The following is an 18,319-nucleotide window of genomic DNA, read 5'->3' as shown; positions in this document are numbered from 1 at the left end:
CTCAGGAAGTTGTGGGGGACAAACGAGCCATCATGAGGGGTCTCTCAGAGGACGGGGCAGTGCGTCTTGGAACTGCTCCTTCGAGTGCTAAGACTTGACTGCTAGGAAGTCACAGACCAACCAGAGTGTCCACACCACGAATGCCATGGAGTGTGCGCGTGTGCTCAGTTCTGCGCTTCTGTATGTGGGTTTAGTTCTTTGTGGAACGTTCTTGTGAGTTAGAACTAGTCTATCTGTAAATGGTTCTCATTTCTGCTTGAAACCAAACTGATTCTTTTCTTGAGCTAGGAGTTAAACCTTTCCTGTAAAAGGGTACATTTTAGGCTTTGCAGGTCATAGGAGCTGTCGTGTGTGTGTGTGTGTGTGTGTGTGTGTGTGTGTGTGTGTGTGCGTGCGCGCGCGCGCGTGCGCATATATACATACATACAAACTTCAAATCCCCTGGGACTGGAGTTACAGCTGGCTGGTTGCCATGGGGGTGCTGGGAATTGACCCCGAGTCATCTGGAAGGGCAGAGCTCTGAAGCACCTAACATTAAACTGCTGAAGCCATTCTTAGCTTGAGGGCCATTACAAAGTCAGCCTCTGGCTACCTTGGTTTATCTATGCGCCCTAAATAAACCATTCCAAATGGATCCTAAGTGGACCAGTTGGAACCAGGGGGGCAACTTCTGGCCTGCAGAGACAAACTGAAGAGAACAGACTAGTGTTTAGAGCTAGGTGGTAACAGGTCCCTCCAAAGCCTGTCCTGTCATAATCTTGACTCTGCTGGCTTTAGCCACAAGAAGCCTGTATCTGGGGATCTCAGTCCCTAGGTGGCAAATATCTAAATAAACATTAAGAAGCCAGGCGTGGTGTTACATGTCTATTCTATAACCCTTGCTCTCAGGAGTTAACGGTAGGAGAATCAGGAATTAAAGGCCTGCCTGGGCTATCAGACAGTCTGAAAAAATAAACAAGCCAGGTGTGGTGTACCTGTCTTTATTCGTAGTACTCAGGAGGCAGAGGCAGGTGGAGCTTGGGATTTTGAGGCTAGTCAGGGTTATACAGTGAGACCCTGTCTAACAAAATAAAATACCAAAAATAAAACAAAACTGGCAGAGGAACAAGGCCAATTTATTTTACAATGACTCCTGAGGTAGTTAATGTGGGATGGCAGGCAGGTACTAACGTCCTCGCTGGCCTGGGCTCCCCCAGCACTGGTCTCTGCGCGGGACAAGGGAGCTCTCAGAACGCCAGGTCTAAAGGAGCGCAGTGCAGGAGGAAACCCAGATCCCAGCTTCCACAAAATGCTTCAAGGCTTCCACAGTGACAGGAGAACTTTATTTCAGTACAAACGTCCTCTCTTTAGGCCAGCCCCCTGACAATGGGGCGCAGCCGTGGAGAAGCCATGGTTATTTAGACGACGCTGTCGTCGTCTTCTTCGGCAGCTTTAAGTTCTTCCACCGTCGCAACAGCACTCGGTACTTGTCGCTTTCGGTCTTCTCCTCGGAGACGCTTTTCAGCAGAACCCGCATCACCACCTCGGTCCCCGTCTCTTTGTTCTCTCTAACGAGGAGATCCAAGGTATCTCCCACCTTCACCTGAGGCAGAAGAAAAGAACCTTTACTGCAGTCTGGGAAAGCGAGGCCAGTCCACACAGCCCACACAGGGACAAGTGAGAAGAGCCCTGACTCCTGACACTGTCACCCTAGGTCCGAATTGCATTGTGGGAGGGCACATAGGAGCCTCACGCACAGGGCTGGACCCAGCCAGTACCTGCCCTGACACATGACTGGCAGATGGATGGCCGAGGCTGGGAAGGTCATCAGTCAGAGAACTGAAGGAGTATTGAACGGACCTGTCTATCTGCGAACACAGGTAAAACATAGAAAAGTGGGCCACAGTCTTAGCAAGAATGTGCAAAGACAGTACTAGATGCACTAGGAAGAAAACTGGCACTGATTTCCACCCAGGTGACCTAGCTAAAATGGGGATGGGACAGTTTGTTAAACCTGTCACGGTGAACAATGGTTGGCTGCCCCTCCAGCGCGTCTCAGGGAGGGAGGGCAGCCCTGGCCCAGGAAGGAGGACAGCACAGGAGAGGGCAGCGGGCGGCTAGAGGGGCTGAGCTCCGAATGATCTCAGCAGAAGACTTGTGGCTACAGCTTGTCACCCCACTCTGGGGCAGCCATGTTACCTCCAGGGCCCAGCAGCAAGGACTCAGCCTGGGTTGGGCACGAGAATCACCTGGCAGACACCAAGCAGCTCAGCGCATTAGAGAATCTGGCCAGGAACTCCAGAGGGGCTGAACACACCCCGGCCACCCACTGCTGTTTCTGCCAAATTGTGAGCCAGGACCAGCCACTGCTTCTGTTGGCTTGAAGCAACTCGGATGGGGGCCCCAGGCTGTACTGAGGGGAGCAGAGCTGGCTAGTGGTTCAGTCATCGCTGCTCCTGCGCCTCCAACTGCACGTCCCGGGACCTGACACCCTCGTCTGGCCTCCGTGGGCACCAGACACAGAGTACAGACATACATGTGGGCAAAACACCCATTCACATCAAATAAAAACTGATTTTAAAAAAATCTTAAAAATAGGCCAGGCGTTGGTGGCGCACGCCTTTAATCCCAGCACTCGGAAGGCAGAGCCAGGTGGATCTCTGTGAGTTCGAGCAGCCTGGCTACCAAGTGAGCTCAGGAAAGCGCAAAGCTACACAGAGAAACCCTGTCTCGAAAAACCAAAAAAAAAAAAAAAATCTTAAAAATAAGTATAACGAAACAAACAAGAAACCAAGCCTCCCCTCCCATAATGAAAGAAATACACAGCTTACAAACTGGCCCATTTCATTCAAATTCACTCAGTTTTCTAGATTTATTTTATGTATGGTTATTTTGCTTGCATATATTTGTGTGCCATGCACACGCCTGGTGTCCTTGGAAGTCAGAGATGGAATGGATCCCCTTGGAACTGGAGTCAGGCGGTTGTGAGCCACCATGTGGGTGTCAGGAATTGAACCCAGGTCCTCTGGAAGAGCAGCCAGTGCTCTTAGTTGCTAAGCCATCTCTTAAATCCCCAACTTAATTTTTTTGAAACAGTTTATTTATTTTGGGGGCGTGGCACATGTGTATGCCAAGGCCTGTGTGGAGGTTGGAGGAGGAAGACAAGGAGGAAAGGAAGGAGGAAGAGGAGAGGAAGAAAGAAGGAGGAAGAGGAGAGGAAGAAAGAAGGAGGAGGAAGAGTAAACGAAGAAAGGAGGAGCAGGAGGAAGAAAAAGAAGAAAAGCTCCATGAAGTACAAGTGACTAGTTGGGAAAAGGAAGGAGATGGGGGGACGAGAGGCTATTGGGAGGTGAACACAATCAAAATTCATCATATGCATGTATGAAAATGCCGTAATGAGATGTTATTATGAATAGTTAATATGACTAATAAAAGCATCTTTAAAAAGGAAGATGGCATTTCTGCCTTCTAGGGCTCAGATGTTTCTTCTCGGTCCGCCCCAGCCTGGGAGGTGAGTTTAGGACACCATCATCTCCATGCTTGGGAATCTCAAGCCCCGTCAGAGCAGGGCTGCACAGCGTGGCGCACTCTGGACCCACCTAGTCTGCAGAACACAGAAAAGCATTCTCAGAGGCAGGTGGGAGTCACGGATTGAGCTCCGGCGACAGACAAGCTGGACCCTCAGGGCCTATACCCGGGCACTGGCTCCATGGAGCAGGCTGGAGACGCAGGCATGCTTGATTTAGTCCCATCCAAGGCCTGCTCCTCCCAGACACAAAGCAAAACGGGCTGGGATTAGTGGCTGCTTCAAATATCTACATTTCAAATCTCCCCTCAGCTGCAGTTTCTATGGCTACCAGGCCTCCTGGTAACAAGGCAGCGGTGTTAATACTGGCCTCTGCCTTTGCTGACCCTCAGGAGAAAGCTGGAAAGCAGCCGAGCGACAGAACACCCAAGGCAGAATGAAGCACAGCAATTAGGCTGTGGTAACAATGCCTCAAAGCAGGAGGGACCGCTTACGGATGTACGGGGTCTGCACATGGCGCTCCGGCAGAGGGTCTTCAGAAGGTAACCAGCACAGAAAGCAGCTCAGGACCGTCAGGAAAGCAGCAGGGGGGAGGGGGGAGAGGGGGGAGAGGGGCCCATCTGGAGCACTGGCTTTGGTGAGGTCACTAACAATGGCTGACAGGTCACTGCACCTGCCGGCCCAAGGGGATCAGAGCTCTTTGGCCTTGACTGAGGTTGAGACAAGGATGGAGGACGTTTCTCCTTTCTGTGCATGGAGGCAGCAGCGACGGACTGCATGCCCAGGGAGAGGGGCTAAAGGAGCCTCAGTGTTCCCCATGCACACGTGACACTCAGTGTTCCCCGTGCACACACGACACACTCGGTGTACCCCCCCACACACACACACACGGCACACTCAGTGTTCCACATCCCAGGAAACACGAGGTAGCCAGATCCTGCCCAGCAGCAGGCTTTTGGATCGAGAAAGAAAGGAAAATAAAAACCACCTTCAAAACTGTCTCTGCCTCCATCGCCCCTCACTGCTAACTGCTAATAGGTTGTTTCTAAGCATGGTTTAGGTTTTAAGTCTGCCCCTCCCCAAGAGACAGGTATCATATATTCCAGGCTAGCCTCAAACCCACTCTGCAGAGGGGCTGACCTTGAACTTCTGACCCTCTTCCTGCTAGGGTTAAAGTTTACGTGACGCCGAGGGGCTGAACCTAGGGCAAGGCAAACACTCTTATCAGCTGAGCTAGTTAACACCCTGCTGCTGTGTTCAAGGTTTTAATTAAAGATTTTGTATGTCTTCCTTATTTAGTTTTGTTAAGTGATACAATCTCATGGTTAAAAAGTATGGTTAAGGAGCTGGAAGAAGGCTCATCAGTTAAGAACACTGACTGCTCTTCCGGAGGACCCGGATTCCATTCCCAGCACCCACATGGCAACTCATGACTGTCTGTAACTCCAGTTCTGGGGGACCCAGCCAGGGTTACACAGTGAGCCTGTCTCAAACAAGCAAACCCTCCTTACTTATATCTCAGAGGGAGGGAAGGATGGCTCAGCACTTGCAGCAAGGCCCGACGACCCGAGTTTGATCCCTGAAATCAGCACGGAGGAAGAAAGAAGCCTCTCCTTCCAGTGTCCTCTAACCTCCACATCCATACCGTGACACACGTGTCCTCACAGTCCCCATCCTGCCCATTAAGTACATTTTTAAAAAGCCAGAAAATCAAAGGCATGAAGAAAATGAATACAGCAGAGCTGGAGAGTTGGCTCGGCAGCTAGCAGCACGGGTTGCTCCTGCAGAACTGTGCGTTTGGTTCCCAGGACTCACACAGTGGCTCACAACCATCCTTAACTGCAGTTCTGGGAGACCTGACGCCCTTGTCTGGCCTTTGTGGGCACCAGGCACACACACTGTGCACATATGTATATGCAGACAAAAGACAAAACATCCATCAGATAAATAAAAACATTGAATTTCAAACTGTAAGAGAAATGAAGAAAATGGATACAGGGCTGGAGAGGGCTCAGCAGTTAAGAGCGTTTGTTGCTATCCCAAGGGACCCTGCTTTGGTTCCCAGGGCTCTCAAGGTGGCTCACAGGCACCTGCAACTCCAGTTCTGGGACCTTCTGACCCCCACAGGAACTGCATGCATATGCACACACACAAAATACACATAGACTAAGAGGTTTAAGTACTAGTAATAGTTAATTAAGAATATATGTAACAGCTTTTAACATCTGCATACATTGTTTTGTCGGGATATAGTCTTGGCCAGCCGTGAACTAGGCAAGCAGACGTGACTGGCTGAATCTGTGGCAGTCTTCCTGACTCTGGCTTCCATGGTGTGTGTCACGGTGTGTGTGTATGTGTGCGCGCACGCATGCATATATGAATATATTTTGGAGACAGAGTCTCATGTAGCCCAATCTGGCCTAGAACTCCTGATCCTCCTTTCTCCAGTTCCCACATGCTGGTTGGTATACATGTATGTATGCAAAGAATAGTTTTTAATAGAACTTACTTTTATGTATGTGTATGAGAGAGAGAGACAGACAGAGAGATTTGTTGTTAGAAAGCAGATATTGGAAGTACATTCTCTTATGAACAGTTTTTGTTTGTTTGTTTGTTTGTTTTTGAGATAAGGTCTCACTGTGTAACCCTGGCTGACATGGGCACATCATCACCCTGGCTTGACTTCTTTCAATTAACAGTATCAATATGGACTTGTCAGAAAATACAGAACATCATTTTGCCAGCTGCCCTTCAGAGAGCAGAGTTCCAGCAAGAACTGCCGAAGTGAACAGAATTATACGCCCACTCAGGTAGCGCCTCTTCAGTCAGATCTTTCTTTGTAATCTACATGCCATGACTCCATGGGGCTAACATTAATATCGCAGAAGTCTGAGGAAAGATGGCTGCCAGTCCTGAGGGTAGCTTATTCCAAATTCTTCTGACTTATAAGGTCATGAAGACTGAGGAGAGACAGTGGCCCGTAGATGATTCCCACCAGCCATGACCAGGACCAAAGGTCTCAGAGAAGGCGCCAGGGCCCACGGGGGAGTTGGGGACAGGACAGCACTGACTAGAAGAGGAACAGACACTCACCGTTCTGCTCTTCTTCCATAATTTGTCTCCATTCAGTCTGAGTTCACCTTTGTAGAACGCATCCTCTACTTTGCTATTAAGAAGAAAAAAAGACTTGAAATGTAAATACATTCAACAATTACACAGCTTTGAGGAAAACACCAGCTGTTCGTATCTACCCAGACAGTGAGTCCCCACAAAAAACCCCTGTATTTGGAGTGACAAGTGTGAGGTGCAAAGTGAAGGTGGGCATCATCTACAACAGGGAGACCCAGGCATTTCTGACTCCGAAAAGGCGCGGCTGCTCAGGCCGTGACTGCTAGCTGCCTGGGGCTTTACAGGCGGTTTTTGACTCAGTGAGCTAGAATGGTCAGAACGAGTGGGTCCTTCCTGCCTCAGCTTCCTGCTCTGCACTGGGACAGAAAGCCCAGGCACCACCCATACGGAGATGCCGTTAAGGAACCAGCCGTGAGCACTGAGGTTGAGTGGTTCCAATCTGACAGCCATTCCCCTCCGTCTGAACCACTGGTGACCAGCCCAGAAAAGACAGACAAAGAACAGCTACTGCTCTCTTTTGTGTTCCATGGATTTAAACAAAGTAAAACACACAATTATTCCATAGATACAAATCACAGAAGAGATTTTTTTTTTTTTTTTTTTTTTTCTGAGACAGGTAGCTGGCTGTCCTGGAGCTCGTCTCTAGACCGCCTGTCTCTACCTCCCAAACGCTGGGATTAAAGGTGTGTGGAAGTCTCGAATTTGCTGGTATCACAATTCTTACCTTGTATACACACCCCAACAGTGACTGCTAACAGAATGACCAAGCAGTGAGGTCACTATGGAATATAACATCTGCAGAGAGAATGACCACGCTAAAGAAATCTCAAAATCCACACTGCTGCACGTGACTCAGTGTTTAAACGGCTCAAATACGGGGAGTGCCTCCCACACACCAGGTTCAGGGACAGCAGCTTACACAGATCTTAACCTTGGGGCTCACACCTGCAGTCCCAGCACCTGGGAGGCTGAAGCAGGAGGATTTCAGTGAGTTTGAGGCTATTAGGAACTAAATTGTAAGTTGTAGGCCAGCATGAGCTACAGACGGATAATGGGTCTTTAAAAGGTGAGAGGGTCTGTGAGACAAAACTCACAAGCTGGACTCCCAAAGCTGTAAGGACAGAAGCAGCCCTGCGAGGAGTCGGCTGACCACATGGGACATGGCATGCATACCGCTGTCTGTCATACGGACATTTCATAAATAGTCTTTAAAAGGGAACCAAAAAACCCCCTACCTCTAAAGTGGCTTCTATTAGTCCTGTTTCACAGGAGGGAAACAGGTGCAGCGCATTTCAGTCATGTGCATAAGGTCACGTACGAGTAGTGTGGCCCAAGAACCTACTTTTTGGGTCTTGTTGTTTTTTTCAAGTCAGGGTTTCTGAGTAGCTCTGGCTGTTCTGGAACTCGATCTGTAGACCAGGCTGCACTTTTTTTTTTGAACATGTAGATTAGGCTGGCTTCTAACCTAGTGTCCTGACGTAGCCTTGGGTAGCCTTGGGTGCTTGGAGAGCAGGCGTGACCCAGCACTCTAGCTCAAAAAGCTGCGTGCGCTTTCGTGCGTGCGTGCGTGCGTGCGTGCGTGCGTGCGAGAATGCATGCCACTGTGAGTCTGTGAAGGTCAGAGGGGAACCAGTTCTCTCCTGCCCCTCCTGGGATCAACGACTAGGGTAAGGTAGACGTCTATCTGTATGCAAGCACCTCTACCCCCGGGCCACCTCACTGGCCAGAAACCGATTTTTTTTTTTTAAATTAGTGTGTGTGTGTGTGTGTGTGTGTGTGTGTGTGTGTGTGTGTGTGTGTATGACTGAATGACTATGGGCACATGTGTACCATGGCACATGTGTAGAGGTCTGTGGACAACCTACGGGAGTCAGTTCTTTCCTTATAGTTTGTAGGTCCCAGGAATTGAACTTACTCACCCACTGAGCTAATATGCTAGCCCCCAAACCTTTTCTCTTGTTTCTTTCTTTCTTTTTTTTTTCCCCCAGACAGGGTTTCTCTGTAGCTTTGATGTCAATCCTGTAGACCAGGCTTGGCTTCAAACTCACAGAGATTCACCTGTCTTTGCCTCCCGAGTGCTGGGATTAAAGGCGTGTGCCACCACCGCCTGGCTAAAACCTGTGGGGTTTTTTTTTTGGTTTGAGACAAGGTTTCTCTGTGTAGCTTTGGAGCCTGTCCTGGAACTCACTCTGTAGCCCAGGCTGGCCTCAAACTCACAGAGATCTGCCTGTCTCTGCCTCCCGAGTGCTGGGATTAAAGGTGTGCGCCACCACCACCCGGCAAAACCTGTGTTCTTAACCATCACTGGTTCCATCAATTCTGGGAGGTACTTTCTCATACTGTAGTCTATGAGAAATCAATGGGGTTTTGTAGCACTAATAAAATGATTCCCTTCTCTTTTAGGGGCAAAGGCATGGGTCAGTAGTAGGGCACTTGCCTGCCATGTACAAGGCTCTGGATTTGATCCCCAGTACTATGGAGGAGAAAGAAAAGAGAACTGTGTCGTTAAGTCAAGGACTCGAGCACACCAACTGTGTGTGAGGATTAAGAAAACACGGCACGTAGGACTTAAGGGTAGTCAAGTGACGTCCTCGGGGGTCAGGCCTCTCATCCGTAAAGTGACGTAACTGGAACATCTACAGGTATTGTTCCCCATAATAGAGGCCGAGTGACTTGTAATTCGCTATTACACTAACCAGACAGGTAGTCCGTCATACTCACTTTCTCCCAATATCAAGGCCCGTCTTCAGGACAACATCGTACCGGAAAGACTGTACCACTTTCTCCAGGTCTTTGTAGTCCTTGACCACACCGGGGTCATCTTCAAGTTCTTCTTCCTGCTCACTCCTCTCAGGGTGATGGATCTCCTCGTCAGAGTCCTCTTCATCTGCATCTTTTTGCAGAGTCTTTTTAGTGGACTTTTTGGAGCTTATATTGCTTTTGAGTCGTACAGAAAATGGACAAATACATTTTGGAGATACTGAAAGCCCTGGGAGTCGCAGAGGGAAAATGGTACAGAAAAGTGTTTTATAATTTGATGTGTTTAGCTTGGTACTAGAGAAATGTAAGTATCGGTTCCAGGAAGCACAGAGTTTGCGTGAAGATGTCCCTTGAAGCACACCGCAGAGTCTTGTCCAGGCGCCCGGCTTTCTGAGAGCTCCAGGGAGCAGTCTGACAGCAGTCACAGCCATGCTGCACAGGCCTGCAACGGAGCAGAGCTGAGCATTACCTCATGGCTGCGGCTGCGGTGCTCACCGTGCTCAGCACATACACATAGACACACGTGCACGCGTGCACGCACGAGCACACACGCACTGCAATGGAGCACAGCTGAGCATTACCTCACGGCTGCGGTGCTCACCGTGCTCAGCACATACACATAGACACACGTGCACGCACGAGCACACACGCACTGCAACGGAGCAGAGCTGAGCATTACCTCACGGCTGCGGTGCTCACTGTGCTCAGCACATACACATAGACACACGTGCACGCATGCATGCACGCACGAGCACACACGCACGAGCACACACGCACGAGCACACACGCACTGCTCATCTAGTGCTCCATTTCACTGCCCCGTGCAAGGAAATATTAACAGTAGTTGTTAATGATTTGTTAAAATAAAGACTAAAGAAAAAAGAAAAAGGCCAGATATGGTAGTGCACACCTTTAAACCAGCAGGCCAGCCTGGTCTACAGAGCAAATTTCAGGACAGCCAGAGGTTCCCAGAGAAACCCTGTCTATAAAACAAACAAACAAACAAACAAACAAACAAACGAGTTCACAGAATCCCGAGTGATCTCTCAACCTTATTTCAACCTAGACCTGAGCAAATCAGAGCTAGGAAGGAGCAAAACAGATTGATCTGCATTTCCCCCTTTCGCATCTCCTTCCTACTATTTAGGAGAGAGAGGAGGGGACTGGAGCCCACAAACTAGGTAGCCATTTCTGGACATGCCAGAGAGCAATCAAATCCTAGTTACCATAAAGACAACAGAAATCAGACAGTGGTGGCGGACCTCTCAGCACAGCTCATCAAAACAGCAAAATGGCTTCTCTTCTTTTCCTGTCTCTGTCTCTCTTTCCTTTTGGAGACAGGGGCTCTCTACATAGCCCTGGCTGTCCTGGAACTCACTATGTAGATCAAGCTAGCCTTGAACTCCTTGAGTGCTGGGATCAAAGGCATGTGTGACTACAACAGGCCAAAATGGTTTTAAAGACCACACTTTGTTAATAAGAAAAAGGGTTTCACATGCCTAAATTCATACATACATAAACTTGACGAACTCTTAGGAAGTCTCACATTTCGAGACCGGCTTCCTTAATTGAAGGTTATACTCTGGAACTGATTTCTTTGATAATAAGCCTCATGATTTCCCTTCCTACTATCCATGAATTACAAAGCAGATAAGAACAACTGTCTGTGTAGCTCACAGAAAACACACAGGTAGCTACTACTTCCACCCACGGTTAGGACTGGGCAGGAAGAATAAGCAAACAGCACAGGCTCAACTCTTACTCTACCATCCCTGGAGTCCCAGTGTAAACCCTAAATGACAAGAAGCAGGTGAAGTTTCAGAGCTTGCGGGGCTTCTGTTTTCTGCTGCGCTGCTGAAGGAAATGCTAGCAGAACTGCCAGGTTTTGGTTTTTAGATGTCCTTTCTAGATCCGTCTCATGTGTATGAGTGTTTTGTCTGCATGTCTGTATGGGCACCGTGTGTGTGCCTGGTGCCCACAGTGGTCAGGAAAGGGTGCTGGATCTGGGGTTACAGATGGTTGTGGGCCACCATGTGCATGCTGAGAACCCAACCCTGGTCCTCTGCAAGATCAAAGTGTTCTTTACCACTGAGCCACTGCTCCGGCCCCATTTACACATATATATTTAATGTATGGCCGACTGACGACTGTCTTGCCTGCATGTGTATCTGTTCACCAGTTGCATGCCTGGTGCCGATGGAGGTCAAAAGAGAGTGTTAGCTACCAGGAACTGGAACTGAGATGATAGTGAGCCAAATCCCGTGGGTGTGGGAATCAAACCCAGACTCTGTAAGATCAATAAGTGTTCTCAACCACTGAACCACTATCCAGCTCTTAACTCGCTTTTATGAGCCCGGCTGATCTGGAACTCACTATGTAGCCCAGATTTGCCTCCAAGTGATGAGCGATCCTCTTGCCTCAACCCCAAAGTGCTGAGATTACAGGCATGGGCCACCATGTCTGGCAAGAAACTATTTCAGTGTATTCCAATTTAACAGAGACCTACCCAAAGAAGGATTCTGAGTTTTACAGAACTGGGATAAAGAAAGACAACAGCACATTTCTACGCTGGGGATGTAGTCGAGCTATCGGCTGTTTGCCTACCACGCACAAGGCTCTATTGGATCCCAGCACTGCAGAATACAGGGAAAGAAAATGCTTATTTCAGGAGCTCTAGAATCTGTAGCCCATGGTCACTCTAACAGGAGCAGAAAGCAGAAAGGGCCTGGAAGTGGGAGGAAGGCCCCTCCAACTTAGAAGGGCTCCCCAGCGGCACCTGGGCCAGGAGGAAGAGGCGGTCTTGGTGTCAGTTCCTTGGTGTCCACATTCTCCATCATAAATCCCAGTTTAGGGCCAAGTGGGACGGCTCAGGAGTTAAGAGTACCTGCCACCACAACTCAGCCCGAGTTCAAGCTCCAGGGCCCACATGGTGAAGGAGAGAACTGACTCCTTCACACTGTCCTTGGCCTCCACACACACTTATGAGCACAGATACTAAGAAAATGAATACACATTAAAAAGCCCTTGATTCTTTTGTAGGGCAAAAGACACGGTCAATAAGACAAAAAGACATTCGGCATTAAAAAGAAAAGAAAAATGCCTAGCGGCCAGATCTTTATATATATATAGTAGAATTTCTCCAAAAAAAAAAAAAAAAAAGACAAAAAGCCTACAGAATGGGAAAAGACCTTCACCAACCCCACAACTGACAGAGGACTGATCTCCAAAGTATATAAAGAACTCAAGAAACTAGACACCAAAATACTGAACAATCCAATTAAAAAATGGGCTATAGAGCTAAACAGAGAATTCTCAAAAGAAGAATCACAAATGGCTGAAAGACATTTAAGGAAATATTCAACATCCTTAGTCATTAGAGAAATGCAAATCAAAATGACTCTGAGATACCACCTTACACCTGTCAAAATGGCTATGATCAAAAACACTAATGACAGTCTATGTTGGAGAGGATGTGGAGCAAGGGGAACACTCCTCCACTGTTGGTGGGAATGCAAACTTGTACAACCACTGTGGAAATCAGTATGGCGGTTTCTCAGAAAATTAGGAATCGAACTACCTCAAGACCCAGCCATCCCACTCTTGGGCATATACCCAAGGAATGCTCAATCATACCATAAAGACACATACTCAACTATGTTCACTGCAGCATGATTCATAATAGCCAGAACCTGGAAACAACCTAGATGCCTGTCAACTGAAGAATGGATTAAGAAAATGTGGTACATATACACAATGGAGTACTACTCAGTAGAGAAAAACAGTGACATCATGAGGTTTGCAGGCAAATGGATGGAACTAGAAAATATCATCCTGAGTGAGGTAACCCAAACCCAGAAGGACAAACATGGTATGTACTCACTCATAAGTGGACACTAGATATAAAGCAAAGAACAATCAGACTGCAACCCCCAGATCCAGAGAGGCTACATAGCAGGGGGGACCCTAGGATGACTGTGGCTTATAATAAGTTTTGGTGTTACTCAATCACTGGGCAAACTTCAGTGAAACATTTCACTACTAAGGTAAGAATTTGTACTGTATCAAGCTGATGATAGGAAAAAAAAATTTAAAAAGAAGGAAAAGAAGCCCTTGCTTCACCGCATGCTCCTATATCCTTTCAGGATGTCTGGATGCGTTTCTTTCTGTACCCATCACTGGCACCAGTTTTAGAGATTTATTTACTTTGATTTTATTAGTATGGGTGTTGCCTGCATGTGTATGTCTGCCCCAGTACATGCAGTGCCCACAGGGGCCATAAGAGGTTGTTGCTGGAATTACAAATGATTGTGACCACCATATGGGTGCTGGGAATTGAACCCAGGTCCTCTGCTGAGCCAGCTCTCCAGCCCCACAGGCAGCCTATTTACCTACACTAGGAAAGTTTTCTAGCTGAAGATATCAACCTGAATCATGTTCATTTGTAAATATAACAAATATTTCAAAGTGTCAAGCCAAATGTTACCTTTACTAGTTACTCACTCTCTCTCTGTGGTCTCCTTCACTTCCAAGCAGGCAAACATCCCAAACGATGGAAATCTAGATAGAAACACATAAAAACATAAAATTGAGGGAAGGCATTATCCTAGTTTTTGCTAAAGGAATCAGGAGAGCCCTGAGTAAGGAGTGCAGTATCTGAAAAGATGAATGGCCAGGTTCTGGAGCTCCTCTTAAATCAAAACAGAGGATCAGGAGTTCAAGGTCAGCCAGGGATATGAAAACAAACAAAAAATCCATGGGCAGATGGCACATGCCAGTAATCCCAGCACTTAGAAGAAAGAGACATGAGGGCTGCTATGAGTCTGGGGCCAGGCTGGTCTCCACAGCAAGTTCCAGGCCAGCTAGGTCTACAGAGGAGAATCTATTTCAAACAAACAAAAAACAGGAAAGGATTCTCGGGGCTGCAAATGACTCCATGCTAATGGCTTGTTCTACAAACATAAGAATCTGAGTTCGAATCCCCTCACCCATGTAGGAAGGCCGACTGCCAAGCTGGCCGCTGCAGTATCTGCTAACTTGAACTTCAGCAGAGCTCCCCGAATCCCCAAACTTGGAGGAGTGGCTCGCTGTACTGAAACTGTAATTTCATTCATGCTGAACCCCTAACTTGTCCCCTGGAAGCCTGCCCCAAGTTGTTGTTGGAGGAGTCACGTGCTTCCTACAGACTTGTAGATGACATCATGCCCGCTTTCCTTCTCTCGGCCCATGCCTCTCCCCTTTCCTCTGCTTCATCAACCCATTCTGTAATAAGTCACAGCCACAGGTATCTTCTTCGTTATCAACACACCAACACACCGTGTCCAACTGAATGTGACAGGACCCATGGGTGACTAAAGGCACCTCACAGGTAGTCCAGAGCCTTCTCATCTCACTTCACGGGATATCACCCTTCTGGAGGCTAGCGGGTTTTCTTTATTTTCAAGGCAGGGTCTTGTTGTGTAGCCTAGTTGTTTTTCAATTCACAGCCCTCCTGCCTGAGACTCCCACATGCTGGGATGACAAGTTTGTCCTGCCAGGTCCAGCTTCTAGTGATTCTCCCCCTCCTAGCTTTGAGACAGGGTCTCAGGTAGCTCAGACTGGCCTTGAACGCATCTGTTTCCACTTCCCGAGTGTCGGGCGGGGGCGATGGTGGGACAGTTCTGTTTACTGATGTCAATTACTGTTGAATGTGTGTATGTGAGGTGCACAAGTCGGGTGGGCAGCACAGCATGCACGTGGAGGTCAGGGGACATCTTCCAGAAGTCCGGGTGGGCAGCACGGCATGCATGTGGAGGTCAGAGGACACAGCATGCATGTGGAGGTCTGAGGGCATAGCATGCATGTGGAGGTCAGAGGACATCTTCCAGGAGTCAGGACTCTTTCCATCCTACTTCTGAGGCAGGGTCTCTCGTTTCAGCCATATTGTGTACTCCGAGCTAAGTCTCTTGTCTCTGTTTTTTCGTCCTAGCAACAGAGTATTGGAACTACAGACACACACCACACATCTGGCCTTTCTGCATGGGTTTCAGGAAGTGCATACAGGTTTTCAGGCCTGGCACAATGAAAGTTGAGGCCAGCATGAACTACAAAGCAAGACTAAACTCCTCAAAAATACTCTAAAGAAAAGACTTTTCTGAACCTGGGAGGGCAGGAAGAGCTGAAGTTCACCACTTGCCTAGACCAGAGTATGTTCATGGCCAGCCTGGGTAACTTAATGAGAACCCGTCACAAAATTAAGAGAATGAAGAAAGGTGATACTGTAAACCTGGCCAAAAAGGCCTATGGCTGGGAAGGTCCTGGGAGAAACCTACTGCTGTTGTTTTGCTGTGCTCATATGGTGTCAAACTGCCTTCTAAATACTTACATTTACACCCAGAAATGAGTCAGGAAAGCTTTTCGCAGTGGCCATCAGTCAAGGTAGAAACTAACTAATCAGTGTTGAGACTAAGTGCCTGTTAACTGCTCAGCCCTAAATGCGACATTTCTATCATACCCCAATGATAACCATCCCCGGTCTTCTGACAGGTGGCGCCCGCCTTTAATCCCAGAACTCGGGAGGCAGAGGCAGGCAGATCTCTGTGAGTTCCAGGCCAGGACAGCCAGAACTACACAGTGAGACCCTGTCTTGAAAAAAATCAAAACAACCCACAAAAATAACCTCCTGTCTTGCTCAGCTTCAGCTCTTACACTGTCGTCTTCACGCTGCTCCTCACATACACGGGACTATTCTCAGTGTGCTTTCCGGGCTACAAATGAATTACAAAGCCAGAGCCATTTATAAAGCATAGAGGTTTATTTACCTCATGACTCAGAGAATGGGAAATTCAAGGTCAACTGTATCTACTCCCCAATCCACCTTTCCCTTCTGCACACTTTAGATGTGGACACCTGGTGAAAGGCCTTCTTGATGCATCAGGAGGTAGAAGACAGCGTGGGGAGAAGGTGTAAGCATGCCAGATACAGCTTGTTTTCATACCAAAGTCATGTTCTCTCTTAATGACCCACTAACCCATGAACAGACTTGTCCATTCATCGGAAGAACCCTCATCACCCTGCTCTTCCTAATGGCAGTGCACCAAATTCCCAACACATGAAACTTAGGGGACACATTCCAGCCAAACTAGGGGTTCTTGTTCCATGCAGGCCTAGAACACTCTTGCCTAGGTATCTGCAAGGAGAACTCACCTTCAAGTTTAAACTCAAGCATCTCCTCAGCCAGGTCTATTCACTCCAACTCTATTCCCAGCTACCCCACCCCGAGCTCTTATCACACGCTGCCACATAATTTATTGGATGTTATTTGTCTGCATGTGTTTTACACGCCACAATCCCTATTTTATTTTCCTTCACTTTATCTCAAGTGCACAAAATAGTGTCTGGTAGTTAAAAACTTGTGGAAGCTGGGAACGGTGGTACAAGCATGTATTTCAAGCATCTGAGAAAGAGGTGAGAGGTTCGGGAGTTCAAGGACATCTTCGCTACAAAGTGAGTACGATGTCAGCCTGGGCTACACCGGACCGGTTAAAACAAAACAAAACCATGGATAACAGTATGACCAGAGGGCTGCTGCATTAGAATGAGCTCAGAAAAGAACACAGTGTATCTGGACTGACACTAGATTTCCAAAAGCTTTTGATACCTAAGTTTGGAAGTGACCCGGGCAGCAGGAGAGCAAGTTTTAATAGGAAAGTGACCCGGCAGGAGTCCGTATTACAAGATCTCCTTGGCGGCGGTTTGCACTGGATGTGACTCGGGGAGAAAACCCTAGGTTTGTTTCCGTTTCGACTTTTATAAAGCTATAGAACGTGATAACGAAGGCTAAGACTGCCGGAAGTGGAGTGTAGAGGATACAAAGGCAACGCTGCCCTTGACTGCACGATGACGAGAAAGGATCCGCGTTCCCCAACTTGTCACTGCTCAGTAAGCCGGGGCGCCTGGCCTCCAGTCGGCGGCGAGGTCTGCTGCAGCTACGAACACCTTCCCTTCTGCCGACGTCGGGGGCCGGCTTCCCCCGGAGCCCTCCCACCCCGCACCTCCCCAGGTCCGCCAAGGTCAAAGGAAACGGGACACCCACGCCGCCAGCCCGGGGCAGCGTCTGCAGCCAGCAGCGGCCAGGCCCCGGGGACGCACGGCTCCGCCGGCTCCATTCCCGCCGTCCCGGGGTCCGAGGGGCGTCCCGCGGCAGGCCCGACTCTGCGGACCGGGACGTCCTGGCAGATTCGGCAGGAGCGCGGCAGGGCCGAGGCCGGACGCCGGCGAGCCACCCCGCCAGGGGCCGGGCCAGTAGGGGCGCACTCACCTGCGCAGTCCGCTGGTCCCTCCCCGGACCGCGCCGACCGCAGGTCCGGAGCCACCTCGGCCCCCGCCCCGCCCCTTCCGCCCAAGCCCACGCCGCAAGAGCGGACCCCCCGGACGCGTGCGAGTATGGTGGCGCCGTCACAGCGACCCCTGCTGGACGCGGCGCCTTGGATGACCGCCCCGTGGAGGCAGAGGTGTGGGGAGGTGGGGTGAGGAGTAAGAGGTGAGGAGTCCCATCCCAGGCCCGCTGAGCTCGGCAGCTAGTTCCAGAAGAACTTGGTTTGAAAGCCGAGGTTCTTTCTCTGGAGTAGCCAAAGCCTTGGACGCCTTTGTGAATTATAGACGTTGTCTCCAGAAAACTGTGTCAGAGTTTAGAACATCAGGTCTCAACCCAGTGTGAGGGTGCACCCCTGTAATCCCAGCACTCGGGAGACGAAGGTAGGAAGGCGGTGGGTGGGTCAAGGTTTTCCTTCGGTACAAGACTAGAAAATGTGAGGCCAGCCTGAGCTACAAAGAAATAAATAGAAATAGAAATAAAACACCTGGCACTCGGCATCAGCTCGTCATTGGGGAAGTGGAGGCGGGAAGATCTTGCTGCTAGGCCTGCCTTAGCTACATAGCAAGCTTGAG

General features: G+C 49.0%; 1 protein-coding gene across 2 annotated transcripts; it reads right to left on the bottom strand.

The window, feature by feature from the left end:
* Positions 1-1,094: 1,094 nt before the first annotated feature.
* Mtres1 (mitochondrial transcription rescue factor 1) lies at positions 1,095-17,777 on the bottom strand. Of its 2 annotated transcripts, none has more exons than XM_028894917.2 (5): positions 17,691-17,777; positions 13,878-13,951; positions 9,356-9,836; positions 6,599-6,671; positions 1,095-1,582 (listed from the first exon to the last, which is right to left on the bottom strand). In XM_028894917.2, exons 3-5 carry the CDS (start codon positions 9,823-9,825, stop codon positions 1,394-1,396), a joined length of 732 nt encoding a protein of 243 aa, XP_028750750.1. In that variant the 5' UTR covers positions 9,826-9,836; positions 13,878-13,951; positions 17,691-17,777; the 3' UTR covers positions 1,095-1,393. The 2 variants fall into 2 exon arrangements, with proteins under 2 accessions (XP_028750750.1, XP_028750748.1); XM_028894915.2 differs by having other exon boundaries at positions 13,895-13,951; positions 17,691-17,776.
* Between the last annotated feature and the right edge of the window lie 542 nt (positions 17,778-18,319).

Source organism: Peromyscus leucopus, chromosome 8a (genome assembly GCF_004664715.2).
Source record: "Peromyscus leucopus breed LL Stock chromosome 8a, UCI_PerLeu_2.1, whole genome shotgun sequence".
Classification (NCBI taxonomy): Eukaryota; Metazoa; Chordata; class Mammalia; order Rodentia; family Cricetidae; genus Peromyscus; species Peromyscus leucopus.
The sequence above is the reverse complement of the archived record's forward strand: the minus strand, read 5'-3'. Positions and strand labels throughout refer to the sequence as shown.